This window comes from Lontra canadensis, unplaced genomic scaffold (assembly GCF_010015895.1).
Source record: "Lontra canadensis isolate GAN:19392208 unplaced genomic scaffold, GSC_riverotter_1.0 scaffold86, whole genome shotgun sequence".
In the NCBI taxonomy this organism is placed as follows: Eukaryota; Metazoa; Chordata; class Mammalia; order Carnivora; family Mustelidae; genus Lontra; species Lontra canadensis.
The window spans coordinates 994,254-1,019,197 of NW_022631080.1; the positions used below are offsets into that span (position 1 = coordinate 994,254).

Genomic DNA, 24,944 nt, shown 5'->3' on the forward strand with positions numbered 1-24,944 from the left:
TTCTTTTGATTTTCTCACTTTTCTTTCCTCTGTTTCATTGATTTCACTCTAATTTTTATTACTTCCTCTTTCTTCTTGCTTTAGGTTTAATCTCCTTTTTCTAACCACTTAAGGTAGAAGATTAGGATACTCATTTGAGATCTTTCTTCTTCTTTTCTTGTTTTTAGAGAAGGAGGGCAGAGAGGCAGAGGGAGAGAGAGAATCTTAAGAAGGCTCTATGCCTAGCATGAAGCTGATGTGCGGCTCCATTGCACAACCCTGAGATCATGACCTGAGCACAAATCAAGAGTCAGATGCTTAACCAACTGAGCCACCCAGGCATCCCAAGATCATTCTTTTTCAATACAGTTATTTACAGTTATAAATATTGCTCCAAACATGCATTAGGTGCATCTTATAAGTTTTAGTATGTTCTGTTTTTATGTCCATTCATCTCAAAGTATTTTTGCATTTCTTTTGTGATTTCTTTTTTGACCTATTAGTTGTTTAATAATGTACTGTATCATTTTCTCATAGTTGTGAATTTCCCAAATTTACTTTTGTTATTTCTAATTTCATTTAATTTACTTATGGTTAGAGAATCTACATTATGTGATTAAAATCCTTTTAAATCTATTAAGACTTGTTTTATGACATAGCATATTGTCTATCCAATTGATGCAATTGTCTATCCAATTGATGCAATTGAGAAGAATGTATACTCTGTTATTATTGGGTGGAATGTTCTATGCGTGATTGTTAGGCCTTGCTAGTTCATAGTGTTTTTCCAAGTCTCCTATTTCCTTAGTGATTTTCTGACCAGGTTATCCTTTGTTAAAAGTAGGGTACTGAAGTCTTTGTTCTTGTTGAACTGTTTATTTCTTCCCTCAATTCTGTCAGTTTTTGCTTCTTGTATTTTTTGTTAATTATTTTTTTCTCCCTTTTCCTTGGTGTGGATTATTCCTATTGAACAAGTTCACTGACTCTTCTGCCAGCTCAGATCTGGTGTTGAGCTCCTCTAGTAAAAATGTTAATTATTATACTTTTAAACTCCAGAATCTCTATTTGGTTCCTGTTCATAATTTATATCTCTTTATTGATAGTCTCTATTTGGTAAAATATGCATGTAGCCTTGTAGATCCCCCAGGAATATGTCAGAGCTTTTCAAATACCTCTGAGGACATCTCATTCCCCAAATCTTCCTTTTCAGTTTTTTCCTAGACCATGATTATCTCAACTGATATCACAGCCTCAGGCGGTTACTATTTAAACAATGTTGCTGATTGTTTGGGATAGACACTGTGGGGATAGGGCTTTTTCTGGGAGTTAGTGCAAAGTCAGTCAAATAATAAATGACAAGGCCTTGTGTATAGGTTTGTTCTAAGGAGCTGCAAGACCGGTCAAATAGTAATAAAGCTCTGGGAATGAAATGGGTCTTTCTGAGGAACTCCAATCCTGGTCTTCCCTCTCTAGTGGCTATAAGCTTGCTGATTCTCAAAGCTACTGTGGAGCTGGGAGAAAGTGATGGAATAGGCCAAGTTAAAAAGCCTCAAACCCTGCTGTTCTTACTGAAGTTCAGCAGTTTATAAAATGCTATCAACTTCTGGTTAATTTCCAGAGTTCAGAAAAGGCAATTTTGACAATTCTTACAATTTGTTGCTTTTATGGAGGAGTAAGTTTACAGACTTGCTGCATTATATTTTTGAGCATGATATAAGTTAGACTATGAAAAGGCAACAAGGTAAAATATGGTATAATCAGAGCATAATACTATTCAAGTCTTGGTGACTGTGCATTAAATATTTATATAGTATAGCAATACCTGGGGAAACTAGCCCATTACTTCCTCTACTCTATCAGTGATGTAGGAAACACTCTGGCTGTATGCTTTGAGAAGTTTAATAGCATCATACATACTTTGGGAGAAAAAGTACAATTAGGTTATTGATTCTTTCTCTTTAATCATGAAGAAATGGTAGGTCCCGGCAAGAAGATTTCTGATGTTTTTCATTACAGTATCAGAAATCCAAACCTCACACTACCAATGTGAATCAATTTGCTGATTTAATTTTGTGCAAGTCAAAAAGTAAATAAAATATGTGGAAGAACTCAGCTTCCACTACTGTACATATCCTTATGGCACATAAGGATATGATCTAATTCCACCCATCCCCCCAAATAATTAAAACTGCAGTGTTTTACTTCCATATTTGAAAAAGTTCTTCATTAGCTCCTTTCCTAGTAAAATAATTTGAGATCCTCAAATACCTACTGTATGTACTATATATAACAAATTCACTTTTAAAATTAATTACTTGATTATAATATATCTATCTTTCAAGTTCCCTAAAGAATGTCTTCAAAACACAGATATTTTGCAGCCTTGGATATGTTTATTTAATAATTTGATAAATTATTGGATTTCTTGCCTCAGATAGTTTTAAGTATTATAGAGCCAAATCAGCTAGGCTCAAACAAGATTTCACTTCTCTATTGAATTCATGTACTCTTAGCTCAGCCAAGCACAAAACAGCTAATGCCGTCACGTTTGAAAAGCTTTTACGCTGAATTTGACACAAAAGCAATCACAAAGCAGACAAAAAAGGAATTTCTCTTTCAAAAGCTGAAAAGGGGAAAAAATAAATGAAAACTCTGAGCCTGGATAAATCTCTCTTGACACTGGAAAAGAAAGCTTAAAATCATCAAGAAATAATTTTTCCAAGGAATTCATTGCCAAGTTTGGGCCAATCTTAATAGCCTGGGGAACAGGTTGTGAAGTCAACCAAGATTCTGCCAAATAAAATAAATCCCATGATGACCGCTGCTGGCTGTTTTAGGTGCCAATGTCACACCATCTTTCTTCTTATGAAAGTTAAATGGCATCATTCCTCATAGGATTCTGTCATAGCTTATTGGCAGGGAGTTTGATTAAAATGGAAATCCTGTATGATTTTTCCCTAACATCTGTCTTTCCACCTCAAAAAAAAATTATTGTTTTACTAGGGCCATGGCGAAGATGAAATAAAGCCATGTGGTTCACAGAATTAGCTACTTCCTCGCATTATGTTTCTGTTTCCAAAAAATTAAAGGTTATGTAGGAAAGAAACTACATATATTATGGACATCTCTTAATGAACTGCTCATTAATCATCAACATGATGGGCTGCCTATAGCTCGTTCTTTTGATAAATCGAGACTCTCTAATTGCCATCTCCTTCCAGCCTGACCATGCTTTCAAGATGCACTGTCCCTGGATGCTACCTGAGACTTGATTCCTCTCCTATGATGGGCTTGTTCTTGTCCCCATCTTTTCTCTGCTACTTTTTTTTAAGCAAGAGGAGGAGGCTATCTGAATGTCCAATCAGTAAGGAGATGGTTAAGGGTAGAACTTAATGAGATACTGTAAAGTATTTAAAATGCTAATTATCAAAAGTTATAAGGCAACATCTATAGGTATTTATGTAAGGACACTAAGTTTAAAGTCAGAATTCAAAATTTTATCTCCATCATGAGGATAATGAAAGTATGTAGATAAGAAATGGAAGCGATTACAAAGATGAGCAATGATGAATCACAAAAATATCTGAATTGTAGATGAATTTTTCTTTAGTTCAGGTACAATGACTGGTTTAAATTTTCAAAGAGTACTTTGCCCACTACTGGTGCTTGCCTTTGGAACCATTTCACTGTGACAGTGAAGGTAGTCATCAGTGACGTTGCTGCAAGGGAGGCTGGCTGGTTTAATCACAGTTCTCCGCCTCCGTAGACACAGCCTGATGATCGCCTTACGGGGCTCACCAGCTCTCCTGCTAATCTTAGGCACGGAGACTCAGAAAGAATTTATGGAGCTAGGAGATTCTGTTCAAGTTATCCAATGCCTATTTATGTCTATTTTCATCTTTTCTTCATAAAAGAAAATTGTAAGAGATAAGCCAGCTATTACCACTCAGTAGTGATAATGTATTAGACACAAAGGCCAAATCTCCATTTTATACACTCCCTGACTTTTAGAAGAATTAAAAATTGTAGTTTCATTAAAAAGAAGCTATAATTTGAAATTTTCTTTTTAGTTTTTCATAGTAAAACAGAAAACCTCTCCCCAGTATACTGTTTCATCATTTTCATTTCCCACCTGTTGGCTTATCAGTAATGTGATCTTATTTGTCAATTCATAATTGCAGTTGTCTCCTTTTCTGATCTTCACAGTGTTTTCTTGATTTGTTTTAGTCACGTAGAAGACAATGGGTAGAAGAGAAAATCTGTGAAGTCATCTACAAGATTAATTGCTATGCATTCATATCGTAACTCTATGATTTTTAAGAGGAGTTTCTGAACTTCTCTAGGCTTCAATTTTCTCACCCATAAACTGGGAACAATAATAGTTTTCATGGAAGATTCCTCAGAGGGTAAAATTAAGCCAATATATGTAAAATGATTAGCACAATTTTTACAATGAACAAGTACTTTCTAAATATTTGTATTAGTATTAGGATTACTTTTAGCTTTAGCATATGTCATTTAGGGAACTGATGGAAAAATTACAGCTTTGGTCATCTTTACATAATGAACATACAGTGAAAGTGCAACTATATATATATATATGTATATATATTAAATTATATACATAGTTGAATTCCTAACATATAACATATAACACAAACAAAAACATCAGTTCCTATAGATAATGGCTGAGCCATTTTTATGATGTAGTTTTAGTCTGACATTTGAAAAGCAGTTTTTTTTATTTTGAAAGTGTGACAATGATAGCAATTATATCATCTTGTCTTTGTTTTAGGTGTTTAAAACATATGACTTGTTTTGATGATGAAATTGTTTTGTTTTATCCTTTTATATTTTCTTTTACCTTTCTTTTCATTTCTTATTTAAAGCCCCTTGCTTTTCTAGGGGCTACAAAACCCTATTCATTCTTGCCATCACTTTAAGATTCTTGTAGGTTTTGAGATTTCTCATGTGACAACCTGCAGTCTTCTTGCCCTTATCAAATTTATCACAATATGCCTCTCATTTCTCCTTTCCTTATTCTAACTCAAGGGTCCAGCCCAAACCCTTTTCCCCTGTTAATTCCTCCTACCAGTTAATTACTTTCTTCCAAGATCTGCTAGATTCATAGAATCCTCAATTTTGGGACAGGAAAAAGAAATGGTATAACATACTAAGTACCTTATGGATAAGACCTGAGCCTTCAAGAACAGCTGCATGAATTCCATTCCACAGTCAAACCAAGAATTGGGAATATCACCATTAGAAATTCCTATACCTTCTATGTGCATCCAAAAAAGAAAATCTAGTGGCAACAAGCATCTTGTGAAAGACATAACTGCTTCCAACAGAGGTAATGATGAGTCTGTAAAATCCTATGTGACTTTCTAACATTCCTGTCATATGAACAAAAATCTTGTCCTCATAGCAGCGCAGCTCCTTTGGAGAAGTAGCTATGGCTGAGGCTGGCTACAAGCTCATTAGCTCACTACTCCCATTTACTCTTCCTGATGTTAAGCTGGGAACATGTTCTGGTCAATGGGAGGTGGGTGATGCACATAATCTCCAGGCCTGTCCATAGAACCCCATGGATAAACTGGCCACATTCTCTCTTACTCTCCTGCAGTGACTGTGGGCAGCCATGAGTTTAAGATGATAGTATCACAAAATTGGAAAATCCTGGATTCCTTAAGTCCCTATTTATGAAAGGGCTCTCAGGAAAGGCTCTTCAACCTCCACTGGAATTCATCTTTATGATATTAAACTACTGAGATTTCAGGGGTTTTTTTTTTCAAATAAACCTAGCATAAATACATATGCCATGTATCTCAGCACAGCCTAAACACTGACTCATTTAGAAATGGAAGTCACTTCATCCAAGAAAACCACAATATAATTTTTTTTTTCCTCAGATGACATAGCTAACTTGTGATTCAGCCAGTTGTTTAGCAGAAGGCCACCAGGAAAAAAAATCTATAGAGGGTTTTAATAAAATATTCAATCTAATCATATTCTCACTGTGTTACTTCTCTGTTTAGCATTTAAGGTCTTTCCCAACTGACCCAGAACTATGAGGTTTGAAAGAATAAAAAGCATGTATGGCACCAGGCATGATGCTTGATAAAACATAGTAAACAAATATTATTTCCTTTCCCTTTTCTCCTTCTTTTATCACAATGAGTTCTACACTCTGAAGTGGACAGATATATGATGGAGTTCTGGGGGAAAAGAAGAAGAAGAGAAGGAAAAGAAAGAAGTAGGGAAATTGGTCTGAAGGTCAAAGACCTGGAGGAGAATGTGAGAAGACCCCTCATCCTTGCCTTATCCTTACACTTCCTCTCCCTTATCCATTCAGGGCCCTACTTAGGAAGGAAAGGACCCATTACTTTTTCTAGGAAGGAATTAATTCCAAATGACTGATTTTATGCTACCACACAAGTATGTATATCAACTACGAAGTGATCTCAAAAGATGGTGTAATGTGAAAACCAGCCTATGATATCTGGATTAAATAAAATTAATTTTAAGACTGATATTAGTGATGAGTTTTCCTCTAATCTCTATTTTGGCTACTATGAGCCTGCAATTGCACTACTGGGTACTTACCCCAAAGAAACAGATGTAGTGAAAAGAAGGGCCATCTGTACCCTAATGTTCATAGCAGCAATGGCCACAGTCACCAAACTGTGGAAAGAACCACGATGCCCTTCAACGGACGAATGGATAAGGAAGATGTGGTCCATATACACGATGGAGTATTATGCCTCCATCAGAAAGGATGAATACCCAACTTTTGTATCAACATGGCTGGGACTGGAAGAGATTATGCTGAGTGAAATAAGTCAAGCAGAGAGAGTCAATTATCATATGGTTTCACTTATTTATGGAGCATAACAAATAACATGGAGGACAAGGGGAGATGGAGAGGAGAAGGGAGTTGAGGAAAATTGGAAGGGGAGGTGAATCATGAGAGACTATGGACTCTGAAAAACAATCTGAGGGTTTTGAAGGGGTGGGGATTGGGAGGTTCAGGGAGGCTGGCGGTGGGTATTATGGAGGGCATGTATTGCATGGAGCAGTGGGTGTGGTGCATAAACAATGAATTCTGTTACACTGAAAAGAAATTAAATTTAAAAAAGCCTACTGTTCATTTCAGCTTAAATCTAGTTTCCTTTTAATAAATTTACATTAAAAATCATTACATTTAGGGGCACCTGTGTGGCTCAGTGGGTTAAAGCCTCTGCCTTTGGCTCAGGTCATGATCCCAGGGTCCTGGGATCAAGCCCCGCATCAGGCTCTCTGCTCAGTGCGGAGCCTGCTTCCTTCTCTCTCTCTCTGCCTGCCTTTCTGCCTACTTGTGATTTGTCAAATAAATAAATACATAAAATCTTCTAAAAATTATTAAATTTTAATCTACGGTTATAATTTTATCCAGTATAACTGGCATTTTATTTTAAGAACATAATCATGATACCAACCTTGGTTTCTGTGATTTTCTTTTGGATTGCATCCATTGTGTAGGGAGCCTCCTTCCACGACTCAAGCTTGGCTCTGGCCTTTCCCAACACCTGCTCAGCCTCTTCTTTAGCTTCTAGCCATTGTGTTGAATCCTTTAACATTTCATTCAACTGCTGTCTCCGGTTCTGAAGGTGTTCCTGTACTTCATCCCACTGACTCTGAATTCTTTCAACTGGAATAGAAGGAAAAATGAATATATAGGAGTAAATGTTAGCCTGGAGAAGACCTTTGAAACTTAACCTTCAAAGATGATCTCACTTTTCACATTATTTATTTAAAAAATTCTTCATTATGTTACAGATAGGATAATGGACAATAGAATTCCTCACTTTTTCCAATGGCAAACATGAAGTTATCTTCCTTAAGGTAACCTAGAATATCAGTTGTGTATACAAAAATTTAACTCTCTCTATTCTCAATCCCCTGAGCCAAATATGAAAATCTTTTAGAAAGGTCCTAGAGCAGACTGCCTGAATCCCTCTACCCTTACTGCTTCAGTCCCCAGCAACCTGACTTCTGATACTATCACTTGAAGGATTTGCAGTGCCACAAAGAATTCATTTTGCCACCTCAGTTGCAGGCTGGATATACCAGGGAATCGATGATTCCTGCCACCCCACCTCCTAGGAGCAGCCTATAACCAAGGATTGATGGTACATATTGGGGTATGAATATTTAAGCCTTACTCACTTCCCTACTGATATTTCCCTCAATTGCCAAAGAAACCACATGCTCTGGTCTTCTTCTGGGGCAACCCAAGAGCAGACAGGCCTACTGTAAATTTTTTATAACAATATCTAAGAATTCATACTCATTATATTCTGTAAGTAAGACAGGATTATACTGTCTTTTTTTGTATCTTATTTGTATCTTTTTTTTGTATCATTGTGAGTCAAAGATGGAGATGTTCTATAAATTCTGCTCTGAAGTACTTTATTTTATATTAAAAATAAACATGACCACATTGTTTTTATCTTTTAAGGACCACATTATCTTTTCTTTAAGTTGATTTCATAAAATAGAAATAATGTCTTGGAAAATAAGTAATAAACCCGCTATCAACTTTATCCCTTAAGCAAAACCTGACATTCTAGATTTTCCTCGAGGTCTCAATGAATACCATGTATAATTGGTTACTAATTTCTCTCACATAGGACTCCTTCCCACTTTTCACATATTATCACTGCAAAGCTCTATCATTTTTTTGCCTACATGTTTGCAGTAGACTTTATAGCCCCCTGTCTCAAGTCTCTGTTTTGTAATGCAACCTCCACACTACAGAAAGAGTAACAATGAACATATATCTGAGCATCCCACTCCTTCATTTAAACCCTTCAATGTCTCCCCACTGTCCTCTGGAGTATCTTAGCTTGACATACATTTTCCTCTGATCTGGCCTGGATAATCTGAAAGATTTATTTATAAAGGAATAAGTTACAACATAACCCAGGTGTAGGAAAATCACCAAAGAGAACACAAGAAATTGGGCCTTGCAGCAGTAGAGCTGTTACTATATCTAGTACCAGATTATCAGGGGAGGGAAAAGTAGCCAGAAGCTGAGAATCACAAGTAGAATCCACCTTGAGAAGCTCAGTAACCTTTTGCCAAGGGACACCATTGGCCTGAGGCAACTCCACTAGGAAGAACCAGGAGAATAAATATCCTGATCTCACTTTGTCCTCTCTCTCCTACCAGATTTCTCCTTGTGGGTAAACCAACTGGAAGCCAGAGGGCACGTGAGCCCAGTGATGACACAGATCAGCACCTCAAAGTAGAGAACAAAGAAGAAAAGGACGAAGAGGGGGCTATGGATAGACAAATAAAATGTACACAGCACAATACTGTAAAATCATGCTGCATGATGTAAATTTAGTCCTTCTTCATTGACCCTATTGTTGCCCCCATAAAGTTAAGAGTTAAAGAAGTGCTTGAGATTTTCTGAAAATAAGGATGAAAACTAGACAAACCCTAGAAGACTAGTGGTTGTGACATGAAATCAAGAATCTGGTACCTAAAATAGGTAAAACCAGGTGAGTGGCACTTATCATAAATGACTGTTTTGGGGAGTTCATTTCTGTTTGGGTGCTTGCTTGGTATTGCAAAACCAGTCAGCATATTATATTCCAACTTGGGTTAACACGTGAACCTCTGCTTAAATGTCAGTCTCTCTCTATATTCTTTGAGCACACTTCTTTTTTGTTTGTTTCATTGTTGTTATTGCCCCACAGGGTAGTATGGCATCTATTTTAGGTAAGATTTACAGTTACTAATTAGTCTTCTATTTAATCTTTAGTTCACAAAATTAATAGTACAAATGCTATTAGAAGAAAGCTGTTTAAAATATGTCTTTACATATTCTAAAATAATTCCCCATCAGTCATAGAAATAACTGATATTCCAATTACATACCATTTTTTCAACTTGTCATGGCCAGTTACTTTATTCTGCATAGTTGGTACCTTTTTTCTTGGCCCATTTTTATATACTACATGTATATGAAAATAATAAAATTGGCTTTCCTTAAAAAAAAAATCTCTGATCCCAATTTGCTTTTGCATTAATCAGTCTTGATTAGTGACATTTTATTATGCTAGCAAACTTTTTTGATATAAATATGGTAAGCCATTTGCATTCATGCCGGTGAATATTTCCTACATCTTATAGTTCATAGGGTAGACGTAATCTTTATATTTAAGAAGTCCATCATAGGAGAAAAAATTAAGACAGTTCTTCCTATTATGTGAGTATGTGTCTCTTCACTATGGCAAGAGGAGGAAACTTTCATAGCCCAGATCATTATTTCAGACAAATATACAATTTGAGTGTTTGTTCATTCAGAATGATAAAAGTATTCATCCCAAAGGGGTCATGTGTATGTAATGTAGCAAGGAAAACTGGTTCATTGGTGTATATATCCCACTAAGGGTGTGCTTTCTTATCCTTGACCTTCAACTGTACATGATCATCAGATAATATTTAACTAAATACAATTACAGGCTACAGACTCACTCAACAATCCATCTAGCCCTCCCAGCACACCTACCTGTCAATCCATTCATCTAGCCTACCAGTCACCATTTTATTTACCATCTACTAGATAACCAGGCATTATGCTTAGCAGTGGGGAAACAAAGGAGTCAAGACAGATTCCCTTCTTTCTGGTTGGTGCCTGTCAGATAAAGGTGTCATTCAGTATCTACCCAAAGAATAAAGGATGAACAACATTTCAGGGAAAAGATAATGAATTCCATTTTGGACCTATTCAGTGGGAGGTTTTGAGGATCATCTACATAGGATTATCATTTTAGTCACTTGGACTGAAGGGGTAATGGTATAGCTGTGTATTTGGGGAGAGAGAGAAATCCAGGGTTAGAAATTACTACAGAGAAGTAATGAAAACCTCAATGAGTTCTCACTGACATGGTATGTAGATTGAACAGAACATAAGGGTAAGATGAAGTCCTAGAAAATACAACACATAAAGACAGAATGAAGCAAAAGTAGCTAATAAGATGAATGAATAGCTAGCAAAGTAGGAGGAATGCCTGGAAAATGTACTTTCATAAAAACATGGGCAAGAAAGAATTGCAAAAACCCAAAAGTGGTTAATACTTTTTAAAAAAGATTTATTTATTTGACAGAGATCACAAGTAGGAAGAGAGGCAGGCATAGAGAGAGGAAGGGAGGCAGGCTCCCTCCTGAGCAGAGAGCCCCATGTGGGCCTTGTTCCCAGGACCCTGGGATCATGACCTGAGCCAAAGGCAGAGGCTTTAACCCACTGAGCCACCCAGGTGCCCCTGGTTAATACTTTGAAAAGCCATAAATGTCATGCCAGATAACAAAAGCCATAATAATTAACATTTATTTGAATATCTACACTGCTTAAAACTCTGTTTTAAGTTCTGTATGAGTGTTAATTTATTTAATCATTATGATGATCTTATGAGGTGGTTATCATTGTTTATGCTGCTGCTGTTGCAACTTCTCATGGAACAGAGGAAGAAATAGACTGCATTAATGAACTGACATAAGGTCATACAGATAGTGAGTGGGAGAGCTAACACTTGGACCCAAATAGTCAGACTCCCCAAAGCCCATGCCAAAAGTTCCATTGGATTTGACCACATGGAATTCCCTCAGGACTATACAAAAGATAATCTTAGTGGAGTAGAAATCTTACTATAAGGAATTGACAAATGAATCAGCCAATGATAAATGAGAGTTGGAAGATAATTACCCTTTGTGGATGACAACTGTGAGGTGCATTTTTCACTGCCTCCCAGAGTTGACTCATCAGGGTTGAACTCAAGTTGCCCATAGCAATAACCTGATTGATAATTGGCTCAATTATTGGCTTCTTTCCCTGTTCTGCTGTGTCACTCTCTTACTGGCATTTCATGGGATCACCTTACAAATAAAACACTTTCACTCAAATCATTGTTTCAAGGTCATCCTTCTGGGGGAAGCTAGTCTAAGTTAGATTTTTATTCATTTAATTAAAAAAAACCCTTAGTGCACAGCCCAGTGCTTGGTGCCTGGCATACTTTCAGTAACTGTCTGTCAAATGAATTGTACATGTAGACTATTTTAATTATCCATACTTCCTTTTTATAATGATGTAAAAATGCCACTTTCAAAGTTAATTCTTGCTCAGGACCTTGAGTCTTTCTTCTTTAAAAGGAGTCACTGTCTCTTCATTGCATTTCAAGTTTACATAAATTGAACACTGGTTTAAGAATTAGGCTCATCATCACTTGTCATCAGGGAAGTTCAACTCAAAACTACAAAGAGCACCTCACACTTATCAGAATGGTGAAAATCAACAGCACAAGAAACAACAGATGTTGGTGAGGATGCAGAGAAAAAGGAACCCTCATGCACTGTTGGTGGGAATGCAAATTGGTGTGGCCACTCTGGAAAACAGTACAGAGTTCCTCAAAAAGTTAAAATTAGAACTCCCTTATGACCCAGCAATGGCACTGCTGGGTATTTACCCAAAGGATACAAAAGCATTAATTCAAAGGGATACATACACCCTTATGTTTATAGCAGCATTATTTACAATAGGCAAACTATGGAAGCAGCCTAAGTGTCCATTGACTGATGAATGGACAAAGAAGAGGTGAGATCTATCTATCTATCTATCCATCTATCTAGATATATAGATATATATCACTCAGCCATAAAAAAATAATGAAATCTTGCCATTTGCAATGACATGGATGGATATAGAGAGTATAATGCTAAGCTAAATAAGTCAAGAAAGACAAATACCATATGACTTCACTCATACATGGAATTTAAGGAATGGAAAAAACAAGCAAAAGGGGAAAAAACAAGAGAGACAGAGAGACAAAGCAAGAAACAGACAATAAAGGACAATCTGACAGTTACTGGAGGGGAAGGGTTGGGGGGAATAGGTGAAACAGGTGATGGAGATTTAGGGGTACCCTTGTCGTGATGAGCACTAGGTATTATATGGAAGTGTTGAATTACTATATAGTACACCTGAAACTAATATAACACTGTATACTAGCTAACCGGAATTAAAATAAATACTTAAAAAAAAGAATTGCATATTTCCCTCTTTATTTTCCATGATCTCTATTTTAAGCAAAATAAGTATTTTATGGCACCCTTTGTTTCTGATTTAATGCCTCTGCATCAACCATATTTTTCGTTAGAGAACATCTTCAATATCATATTTACTAGTAGAATATTCTCATCTGATTAAAAAGATCCATAAATTAAAAGGTATGTTGGTATGTGAGGGGAACTCTTGTGAGCCAAAAATAATTCATGATCTTTCTTTCTCTAATATTCTTAAAATAGACCGTGGATCAAAGAGAATCTGTTGGCATGTCTTTTTGCCTCAGTATGTCCTTTTAATTAAATCTAGATGGTGTAATATAGAAGAGTATATGTATATATCAGATAAGGATTTTTTTATCTTTGAACTGTTTATTGTTTTGGATTTTGTTTTCTTTTCCTTGCCCTTCCTTCACATTTGTTTTCTTGCCTTTGAATAGCTAAAATTAACTTTCTCTAATTTCCTTTTTTTCCAAAATTGTGTTATGTTAGTCACCATATAGTATTCAGATAAGGATATTTTTATGGGTATTTTCAAATCTTAAAACATACAGAAGTTAATAACATTCAGTTAAAACATTCAGAAGTTAATAACAACAATAAAATACTATATTGTTATTAATATAAGTACAAAGAGATGAATACTAGAAAGACAGTAAACAGATGTATCAACCCTTGTGAAATAAATACCCATATGTGAGAATATATTCTGCAGAGCAGAAATTATGGAGAGATTATTTCCTTTACAAAAGAATTCACCATAAGATTTCTTTAAATAGTCAACTTGTCAGGTATATTTAAAATATTTGACTGGTGTTCCAGTCCCCGGTACTAAATTGGAAGCTTCCCCTAACTGGAAACTACCCAAATTCCCCTCTACGGGAAAATGGATAAATACACTGTGGTATACTTACCAATATAATACTACCTAGCAACAAGAATAAAATATCTACAACTTAGGCAATAGTATATATTAACCTCACAAACATTATGTTGAGTGAAAGAAGCCAGCCAAAAACAAGGGCATACTGTTTTATTTCACTTATATAATATATAAAAAGAGGAAAAAGAAAGATGACTGCAGAAGTCAGGATAATGGTTATCCTCGTGGGACTGGTAGTCACTGAAAGAGACATGGCAGATGCTTCAGAGTTCTGGATATTATTCTGTTTCTTGATTTGAGGGGTGTTTACACAGTTATATTTAGTTTGTGCAAACCCACCAAGCTAAACATTTATAACATGTGCATTTTCCCTTATGTATATTATACTCCAATAAACAATTAATGAAGTATGATTTGACTTGTAAAATGTATTGTGCATACAACATTGGAGAATTCATCTTTTCAAAAGGGCTGCAACCTGTGAAATAAGCATCACTGGCAGATATTAATGACAATAAGAGATGCAATGATTTTGTTAAGGATACATGCAATTTAGGTCTTAGATTGGTGTGATAAAGAACATCTCAGAAATACTCATTGGCCGATGAACCAGACTAGACTCACAGAAACAGATCAGCACATAGAGACTAATGAAGCAGCTATTTGGTTATTTAACTACAGAAACAAAGCACTGCAATTGAATGATATAGCTGTCCTAAGAGCAGACCCTGCAGGAGCATACACAGAGGAAAACTTCAGAAGTGTGATATATATTCCACTTTGTCAAGGAATGAAAGTAAACATAAAATCTGCAGATCATCAAAGAGAAGCTGTTGTTTTGGAGCTGGGCCATTGTGGTAGCTGGACATCATATGGACCTGCTAATTGTCCATGCCTGGGCCAACAATTCAAACTACAGAATTTCATCACACTTGCAACACTGCACCCAGAATATTATTGATAGACCAAAGATATATTATGGCAGTGTACTTGGTCACTAGAGCCCATACTGTTAGATTTACATTTATACCAGATTCATCTGACATGCAAAAGTGAAATAATAATAAAATATATGCATATAAACTCAGACAATCTGTGCATGTTGGTAATTGAAGAGCTACCCAAGTGTGTGCATTTCTCCTTTCAAAGGGCCATCATGGAAAGCTTCTCAATTGATTTGTCCAGTAAGTAGATGCTGGATAAAGAAGGGAAATAAATAACCAATGCTAAGACTCATGATGACAGACTGGGACTCAGCATGTGTCCTGATTTACAGATCTCTAGAAGTGTCAAATTGGAAACTCAGCAATCATGTCAAGAACCACAATACCGCAGAGAAAGAAACAGTTCAGTTGATCGAGTACTAACCAATCTTTCACTTCATGTTTTTGAGCTAGCTATGTTTGATTATCAATATACATTCTTGACTGATATAAATTCCCACAACATCTCTCCTAGGGAAAAATGTTATTTACAAAAACGAAATGATTGTCTTTTTGAATATACATTGCTACAGAACAAAGAACAGCTCTGTTGCAATTTCTGCACTGAATTTATAGTCAGAGAATTAGAAGTTACTGTGACTAAGTTTTAGAAAGAAACCTTGACTAGCAGTTAGTAATGGGTTATAGCCTTAGATTTGCGACGAAATTTAATTTGCAAAAGATACTTCACCACAACTTCAATTTCCTCAACTGCAAAACTGAAATAATGATGGTTGTATAACCAAAGAAGTGTTGTGAAGATAAAATTCAAATAAGAGCATAAAGGACAATAATGAACCAAGGTGTTCCTGCTTTTCCGTACAGAGACCAAACAATGGATTATAGTCATCAGCAAATATTTGTGATCTTCTTGGTGGAGCACACTGTGGATCTCAATGATTGCACAGGGTACTTTAATAATCCATGTATAAGATACCAAACTGGTAGAGTGGATTCGCAGGCAAATGGGTCACAAATGGGTAAAGAATGGCAGAGATTTAACTATGGGCAACTGTAAGGAAAATGATTCCAATGGGAGTTAAGATAATGAGTTGTGATAGTTAAAGATGGGAAAGAGATGCGGGAATCACAACAGACTGTTCCCTGAGGCTAAAATGTCAACAAAATGTTAGGGAGTAATCAAGAAGGGAACTAAAAAAAAAAAAAGGAATAAAGAAACCACCATTATCCTACTCTTGTACTAAGTTAGGGTACATCTTTGCCTTGAGGAATGTGAGCATACTTTGTGTTTGATATTCAAAGACTTGTAAGAAACCAAGGTAAGTAAAAATAATAATGACCAAAATTATAGGGAATGTTAAGATTTGTTTCATGTACTTCCACATGGCATTCAAACATGGTTCTTTAGAAGACTTATAGTTAAGTTCTGCAAAGAATTTCAACTTAAACCCATTAAGAAGAGGGAGAAACAAACACACTAACTCTGAAGTCAAATGTATCTAGTGTGAATGGACACTTGTTGTATTTAGGAACAGGACATGAGGAATGTGGCTGCTATATAAACATGGGGAAAAAATTTCATTTCAGACCAAAAAGCTGGAAAGGGAAGGGAGTTATAGGCACGTGATTAAATCCTAGCTACTATGACTAATTTGAATTTCTGTTCCTTTTCTAAGTCCTAAAAAGCTATAATTCAGGAACAGCCAAACTTTATGTTTAAACTCATGGAAGACAGACCTAGTGTAAATGACCAAGTTAAAAATATTTTATAATATTAGTCTAACATTTAGGGTTAATTTGAACATGGCAAAAATCAGTAATAATGTTATTTCACTACTAGTTTACTCTCTATAAAATGAGGATAACAATAACAAGAAGATTAATAATCTATTAAGATTAAGGAAACAATAAACACAAAGCACTGAGCAGCATGTCTGGCCCTTGCTCTCTATTATAGGGATGAAGAGAGACAACCATATACTTTCATAACACCAATGAGATTCTCAGATTTTTAAAAAAAGATTTTATTTATTTATTTGTCAGAGAGAAAGAGAGAGAGCACAAGCAGAGGGAACAGCAGGCAGAGGGAGAAGCAGGCTCCCCACCGAGCAAGGAGCCCAATGTGGGACTCGATCCTAGGACCCCGGGATCATGACCTGAGCCAAAGGCAGATGACTAACCGACTGAGCCACCTATGCATCCTGAAGTTCTCAGATTTTGAGACACAAAGCAAAAGTGAGCAGACTGGATGATCCCTGAGGTTCTTACGAGCTCTAACAGTGTGTGAAATACATGTTTCTTGGTGTTTCTGTCAGAGCTAGAGGCTCACCTTACAAGGTTATTGGGAAGAACTCAGTTCAGTGATTGGATGAGCAGAGAGAACATCATTCCCCTGGATGGGCCATTGGTATGATTCAGGTTGATGATCTTAAATTCAGCCACGTTAAAATTCAGTTACAATAAAATCAAGCCAACCTAAAAAAAAAAAAGGTTCCTTTCTCTGGAAAAACTTTTTAAGTGAGGTAAAACTGATATACAACATGAGTTTCAGGTGTACAACACAATAATTCAATATTTGTACATATTGTGAAATGATCACCTTAATAAGTCTAGTTAACATCCAAAAGTTCTTTCCTTTCTGGGGTGATAGTATTTTTCTGTATCTTGATAGAGGCATATGTCACACTAGTGTATCCATCATCAACATTCACTGAATGGGACACATAAAACTTGTGCATTTAACTATGCAAATTTTGCCACAAGAAAACAAACAAACAACTAGAAATGAATATTGAGCTCTAATTAATGCTATGCATGTTGAAGTGTTTTGGGGCAAAGGGTACTGATGTTTTCAAACTTAGAAATGCATCAAAAAGTGTGTGGGGGGGTAAGGATTGATGGGAGGATAAAGGAATGAAGTGGTACAGCAGACTCTAGATGGTAAGTTCATGGGTATTCGATGTAGGGTTCCTTCAGCTTTTCTGTGTATTTGAATTTTTCAGAATAAAATTTTAGATAAGATGCTCTCTCACAGCAAGCAGAAGCAGCATATTATTCAGGCAGCTTTCTAAGTCACTAAGACCACTTTTCAATTAAGAATAATACAATGTGTAGAATATGCAAGTCTAAAAGATAGTAAATAGCATTTCTAGAGTGGAAATGATGAAACATTTTGCTGAAAGTCACACCCAATGTATATGGTGAGGAACTAGAAGTGGAATTCAGGCAGATCTCTTAATTTCATAATCAACAGACTGTCAGATACCATATTACCTCATTTAAAGTATGCTATACATTCTAACAGAGAAAAGGAGTCCTCTGAAAAAAAGCTCATTCTCCTATTGTGATTATAAACCATAGGTAAATGAGTGCTGATGCCCACTCTGAACTGAGTTAATGTCAAAGGAGGATTGCATTTTGCCACCAGCTGGAGAGTCACAGATTATGAGAAAATACCAACATCCAATCATAATGAAACATGTAAGCTATTTAAATATTAATTTTAAAAGGATATGTTGAAATGTGGTATTATTTGATCATTAAAATGAATTTCAAAAATGGCTTCCCTTGGCAGGGGGCACCTATTGGTTGAGATGAAAGCCCGATGGTGGGGAAAAAAGCTTGACCTACAGATGTGAAAAATACTTCAGTGTATAATCGTAGGCCACTCACAAGACAGAAGAGAACTATCAAGGTGTGATAGTGACACAATATATCACTGGATGGCCCATCTGTCCCACTGGGCCCAGCTGTCAACTAATTAAGTGCCAAATGTAGCAAATAAAGTACTAACAACTCAAAAGGGGTCAGCAAGAGTTCACTAAAATGGAGTAAAGGGGACCATTACAGTTCCAGCACCATGGATTTATTACTGTGTCACTGGCATACAATGCACACAGCAAAACCCATTCATCACTGTACATTTCCACATCAAAACTGAAGCATTTGTTGGAATGAGAAAATTTTCAAAAAGATGTAGACTAAAAAAGGCATTTTTTCTCCCTGAACACACATTGAATTTCATCCGTACACCTTGTCACTCAAACTTTTATTTGACAAGCGCAGAAAATGCAAGTTATACTTGTGAAGCAAAGAGGGCTCACTTTTCTCTTTACAAGCACACGCCACAGTACAGTCATTCAAGTTTAGGAATAAAAATAAATATAAAACAATTCTTTGGAAAAAACACTGGGCTATGAAGCAAAATGCCAGATCCTATCCATTGGAGGACTAGTCTGTATTTCTTATGTGCCTTATGTCCTCTCTAAAGGTATGAGTGTCTCTCTCCTACCCATGCCTAATTACCTCCCTATACTCAGTCTGCCAATTTCTTCTGCCTCCTAAAAGAAGTGGTTCAATTTTTCACCCACCCTGTATCTTCAAACTCGGTCCAGAACCTCATCTAAAAAGAAAACAACAAACAAATGAGTTTTGTTTTTGGCCCTAACACCACATCTGGCCAACCTGATGTCTTCCCTCAGAGGAGAATGGTTTATGCAGGCACTACTGAGAGCATGGCCTGTGTACCAGCAGTATCCGCATTACCTGTGAGCTTGCATGAAATGCAGTATCTTGGGCTTCCACTCGAAACCTAACTGATCAGATTCTACATGTTTAAGCCAGATTCCACGGGTGATTTGTGTGCACATTAAAGTTTGAGAAGCGCTAGTCAATACGCACTATTTCCACTTTCACACTTCAGGTTCCTTTTTTAGTCACTACATTTTGACTCTTGCTACTGCAATTGTAGATAATAGCTGAAATTGAAATTGCCATTGGAATTGTTGTAGATAGTAGTTATGACATTCAAGTCACTACCAAGTTAGAGATTCTGAAGTCTTTATTTTGGCAGACCTCCCTTCAGTACTTGTCCTCATTGATAAGACTTCCTTGAAATCTTCTTTCAATCAACATGGCATGGAATCTACTCCAACTTTCTGGCTGCTCCTTATCCTCCTCAGCTCATCTCTTAAATGTCACTATTCCCTACAAGTCTCTTTTTGATCTTTTCTTATCACTGGATGTTTTCTCTCTCTGGTGAGTTCATCTCCTTACATCACTTCATTTACCACCTTTACAGTGATCATAGTCAAACTCCCTCCCAAACTCCATATCCTCAGAGTCAAGCATCTACTAAATCCCTTTTAAATATGCAGTGTATCCAAAACTGATCACATCATCTTCACCCTTCTCCCCCAGTCACTGACACACATCTGTGCCTCCACCTAGTCATTCAAAGAGAAACATACAAATCATCCCTGATTTCTCTTTCTTCCTTATCCTTTAGCCAAGATACCAAGTCATTCATTCAACCTCCTTAATCGCCCTTCTAACTTCTTTATCATCCAGCTGTCACTTCCCCAGACTGTTTTTAATTAAAAGCCTCTGACACAATCTCTTATTTACTGAATCATAACCTGGTCTGCACAATTGAATCAACCAGGGTGCTTTGAAAAATACCAATGTCTCTGCCCTAATCCCAAAGCTTTTTATGTCATTGGTTTGGGGTGGAGTCCAGGCACTGGCATTTTTTAAAAGCCCCTGCTGCCCCTAGTGATTCTAATGTTCAGCTAGGACTAAAAAGCACTGCTCCAACACTGGCCTTCTGCCCTCCATGTTAATCTTCAGCACTTTTGTCATAGAAGACTTTTGGAGATGGAAAATCGGAGTCTCTCATCGTTTATTAAATTGTTCTAACGTCACCCTTCCACTGCTCTCAGAATATAGTGCAAATTCCCTACCTTACTTGTAAGACCTTTTCCAGCTTCTCGACTTTTACCGCCTGTTGGAACCTTAGAGTCTAGCCTTACAGCTACACACGAGTCTGCTACACGTGTGATGTGACCCACGTCCCACATACATCTGCGTGCAGATTATTCTCTACCCTCATCCACTCACAACAGTTCGCTCGGAAGCCACTATCATTTGTCATTTTTTCCTGACTATTCTTTTCCTCTCCACCAAGCCTTGTTTCTTGGGTTTGGGTGGGGGACCCCGCAACATGGTTTCTAGAGCACCTGGTTCTTATCTCTGCACATAGCAATTACACTACTGGGCAATTATGGTTTTTTTTTGTCTGTCCTACGCACTGCAAGTCTAATCAGCACTGTAAGGTACCGATTTCAAGAGAGGAAATGTATTTCTAAATTCAGGGTTCAGCCCAAGTTTTGCACATAGCAAGGTAGAAATAAATGTGTGGAAAGGGCAAACACAACTCTTACATCATAAATGAGAATTTCTGCACTACTGCAAAAGGAAAATTGTCACCAACATAGAAACGAACAATACATACATTTAGGCAATGTTATGAAAATAAAGTCCATGTTCAAAGTTTTTCAGACTTTGTGAGAGTGAGACTTCTGTACTAAAGGGAAAAGAGGAACTGAGTTATTGAAGTATAGTCTCAGCTGATCCCTTTCAAATACCTCTCAAGAAAAGCAAAATGTAAGATCAAAAATAAATAAAGATCACTCAATTCTGGTTCATTTAACGTATATCCTGTTAAATACAGGATCAGTGATTATAAAGTACTTTTTAGACTAGAGTAGTAGTAGTAGTAGTAGTAGTACATACTGAAAGGCCAAAATATAAGTGCATGAAGACTCAAATTGCCCTTCCCAGGCCTCATTTTGAGATAATCTTTGCTTATTTAAACCGTGATAACTCATAAATGTTACAGCAAATAATGTGAAATATGGGGGAGATGAAAAATAACTCTTCCTATTCTAACAATCCCAATTCAAATGACAAAATAGTTTCACAGGAAATATGTAAATTGGCTTTGAAAATTAGAATGGCAATTCCTAAAATGGCACAGCAGCTCTTAAAACGAAATGCTTGAGTTTATAAGAAACAACAACAACAAATCTGTATACAACCCCCACTATTTCCATTTACCTCTGGGAAAATCATAAGTATACATCTGGAGAAGAAAAACCCAAGAGAGAGACAATACCTTGGTGAAACATATAGCTAAGAAATATAGGAACAGAACAGTGTAATTGCCTTAATTTTAGAAGGAAATCTTCTTAAATAGAATTTCCATAGTAAAAGAAGAAATAGAGGAATTTTAAATGAGGTAATCTATGTGAAAAGTGCTTTATAAACCGCAAAGCTTCAGCAAACATTAGGTACTATTATTATTTTTTTAAAAATGAGATATAGCAGAGCACTGTGCCTACACTATTCACAGCAAAGAAACATATTCCTTTATAAACATAAAATGGATGCCTTTTAACAAAAACAAAAAGAAAGGCATACAAACATTGCCAGAACTGGATATCACACAAGATTATACTTTTGTTCTGGTAAGTTCTTATAAAGAGCCATTTGATTGTATGATATGAATTTATTTTTATACATTTATTCATTTATTTATCCCTTTGTCTATCCATTCATTCCTACAAACTTTTTCTTCATAATCTATTATGTGCTTGAGATTAAGTTAGTGTGTATTCAAAACTAAAGCTGTATAAAGGAGTAATACATATTTTATAAGGAAACTGCCTTTTTTAACATTCACATGCATTTGGAATCTGTGTCTTTATGACAGAATCCACTTATTTGAATGCATCATCCATCAGAAAGAAATAAAAGGAGATTTTCATAGCTCCCACTGGCCTTTTGAATTATGGTAAGGATTCTGCTCTTTAGTCTCTGTGCAGTGGGAACCCACTGAAAAGGTTGCATGCAAAGAAGTGACACGTCTGATCTGGGTGTGAAAAGATTAGTCAGGCTGTCAATTAGAGAATAGATTGGGGGAGGGGCAGGAAAAGATGCAGAAAAATAGAGCAACAAGCTAGGACAGGTGTCCAGGCATAGCCTGATGGTCATCGGTAGACTGAAAGATAAGAATAAATTAGTAAAACATTTAGAAGATTAAATGTACAGGACTTTGCCTAAACTCTTCCTTCTGTATAGAATGCATTGCCTGGTACATGACAGGTACTTCATGTACCTACTTTTGAGGGGAAATGAATGGGATTATATTAACCTTGCAATACTTTCAGGGGGTCTCAGAAGATCTGACCTTGTCATGGAATGGCTTTTCTCCCTCCCAGAAAAAGATGGAACTAATAGACTTTAGCCATGGTGACTGTTTTTTAACAACGTATGCCTAGGTCACTGTGCCTCTTCTACAATATAGGCTACATGTAATGTCTGCAGAGTCTTTCCTTCAAGACACTTCACTGGGAAATCTTATTTGCTTGAATTTTTTTTTTTTTGGCTTTACTTTGAGTCATTTGCAGATAAATAAGAGAGAGAGAGAGAGCAATTCTCTTTTGTACCACAAAATGGTGAAAAAAAGGTTGCTGGTGGGCATCAACATGGATCTGCAATTTTACTTTAAATGTGAGTTCTTAATAATCCCCCAAAGAAAAAAGTAAAGTACATAGTTTGCCATACGGAATGCATCAACCAGGTGAGGTCAGAGGTGTCACCATGAGAGGTTCCATTCACATAGTGAGGAACAAATGAAACCAGGAGTGTAAGGAACAAAGGTACAGTCTTGGGAGAAAGGCAGACGAAGGGCGGAAAAATGAGATGAGGGATTTGGGAAAGGTTATGTTGTCCCTATGTTCAAGACAAAGGCTCCAGGGTTGTACCATGAGAGGTGGTCTCTAGACAAGGAAATTGAACCTCTTGGGTAATCACGATAGCTTCATGGAAGTCCTTAGAACATAGGCCAGAAGAGATTAGATATAAAAGGAAATGACAGAAATGTTTACAGAATTCACTTTGGCAGTTAAAGAAGCAAAATCAGACAGGAATCTTAAGGGATGTGAGCTGCCTCACTGTGGGAGCCAAGATTTAGAAGGAGTAGGGAACAAGAAAGTAGATGGTTAGGCAAAATATAGGAAGCCAAGTTAGCTAATGAGTAGGAAATTTCCACTTGAAACTGAATTTATGATACAAAAGAACTGTTAAAATGAAAAATTTTATAAAATGACTCGATGAGAAGATTCCACTCATCAACCAGCCGGGGTAAAATACAAATTTGTATCCCATCATTCCATATTTATACTTTTAATCTGATTTTTAGAAGGAGCTTATTACTGATGAAATCTCTATTTTCTTTTCCCTGAATTCTGCCATCCTTCCGGGTTTTTTTTAAACCATTTCTACCCAAACTACTCCCCTACTCTCTTTCACTCTCTTTGACTTAATCATCATTCCCCTTGGCTCCATTCAGATTCTTCCATTTTCCTATATTCCAGAGTCCACTTGAAAGCACTATGTGTAACTTGTGTCAATGGGAATTTCCAGCTTGGAACAAACGTATCATTATGTGAGTCCCCATAGGAAAAACTAATGTTGACTCCAATGACAAGGAGGTTCTCATCCATTTTTCTTGGCTGATGAGCAGATACACTACTGTTCTTGAAAATTAGGAATAATCATGCTATGAAACAGCAGAAAGCACATACACTGACTAATATGTTAGCTACAAATTTGTATACTGATGTTCTCAGTCTGAATACAGCTTAGGTAAGAGATCAATCCTTAGGCATTTTCGTACACACAGATAAAATATGTTGTTTTCCTAAGATACATGTTAGCAAGGGGTTCAGAATAAAGTCAGTATAGTCATTTTCCCCAAACAAAAGACATGTGATGAAACTGCCATGCTGCCAGTTCCAGTGGTTTCACTGACCTTCTCATGTCGTTGCTTCATTTTTTTGCATCTTTTTATTTTTTCTATACTTAATCTCTGTCTCTTGTTGCTTAATAAACTAGCTGTTTTTGGGAACATAATGAAAGGGTGTTTTTTTTTTGTTTTGTTTTGTTTTGTTTTTGCCTTCCCTGAGTCCAAACCTTCCTAAATAGCTGCTTCATTACTCTATTCACTTTGAACATTAAAAAAACTAAAACAAAAAGAAAAACCAAAGCTGAAACAGGTAATGGGAGAGGTTCATGAAAATCTCTATCCAGGACATCATCATCCTAATTGGTATATTACCTGCTGTGCTGAATAATTCTCCCACTCATCTTAGGGGATTTTTTTGTGTGTGTATGTAGTTTTGTTTTGT

At 36.5% G+C, this 24,944-nt stretch overlaps 1 protein-coding gene across 4 annotated transcripts in view; it reads right to left on the minus strand.

Annotated features, from left to right (window-relative positions):
* The window catches only part of DMD (dystrophin), a 2,197,254-nt gene that overhangs the window by 531,784 nt on the left and 1,640,526 nt on the right, over nt 1-24,944 (minus strand). For all 4 annotated transcript variants that reach the window (XM_032883124.1, XM_032883125.1, XM_032883122.1 and 1 more), the window contains exon 53: nt 7,458-7,669. In XM_032883124.1, the coding sequence (XP_032739015.1) occupies nt 7,458-7,669 (212 nt within the window). The remainder of the gene's footprint in view (nt 1-7,457; nt 7,670-24,944) is intronic.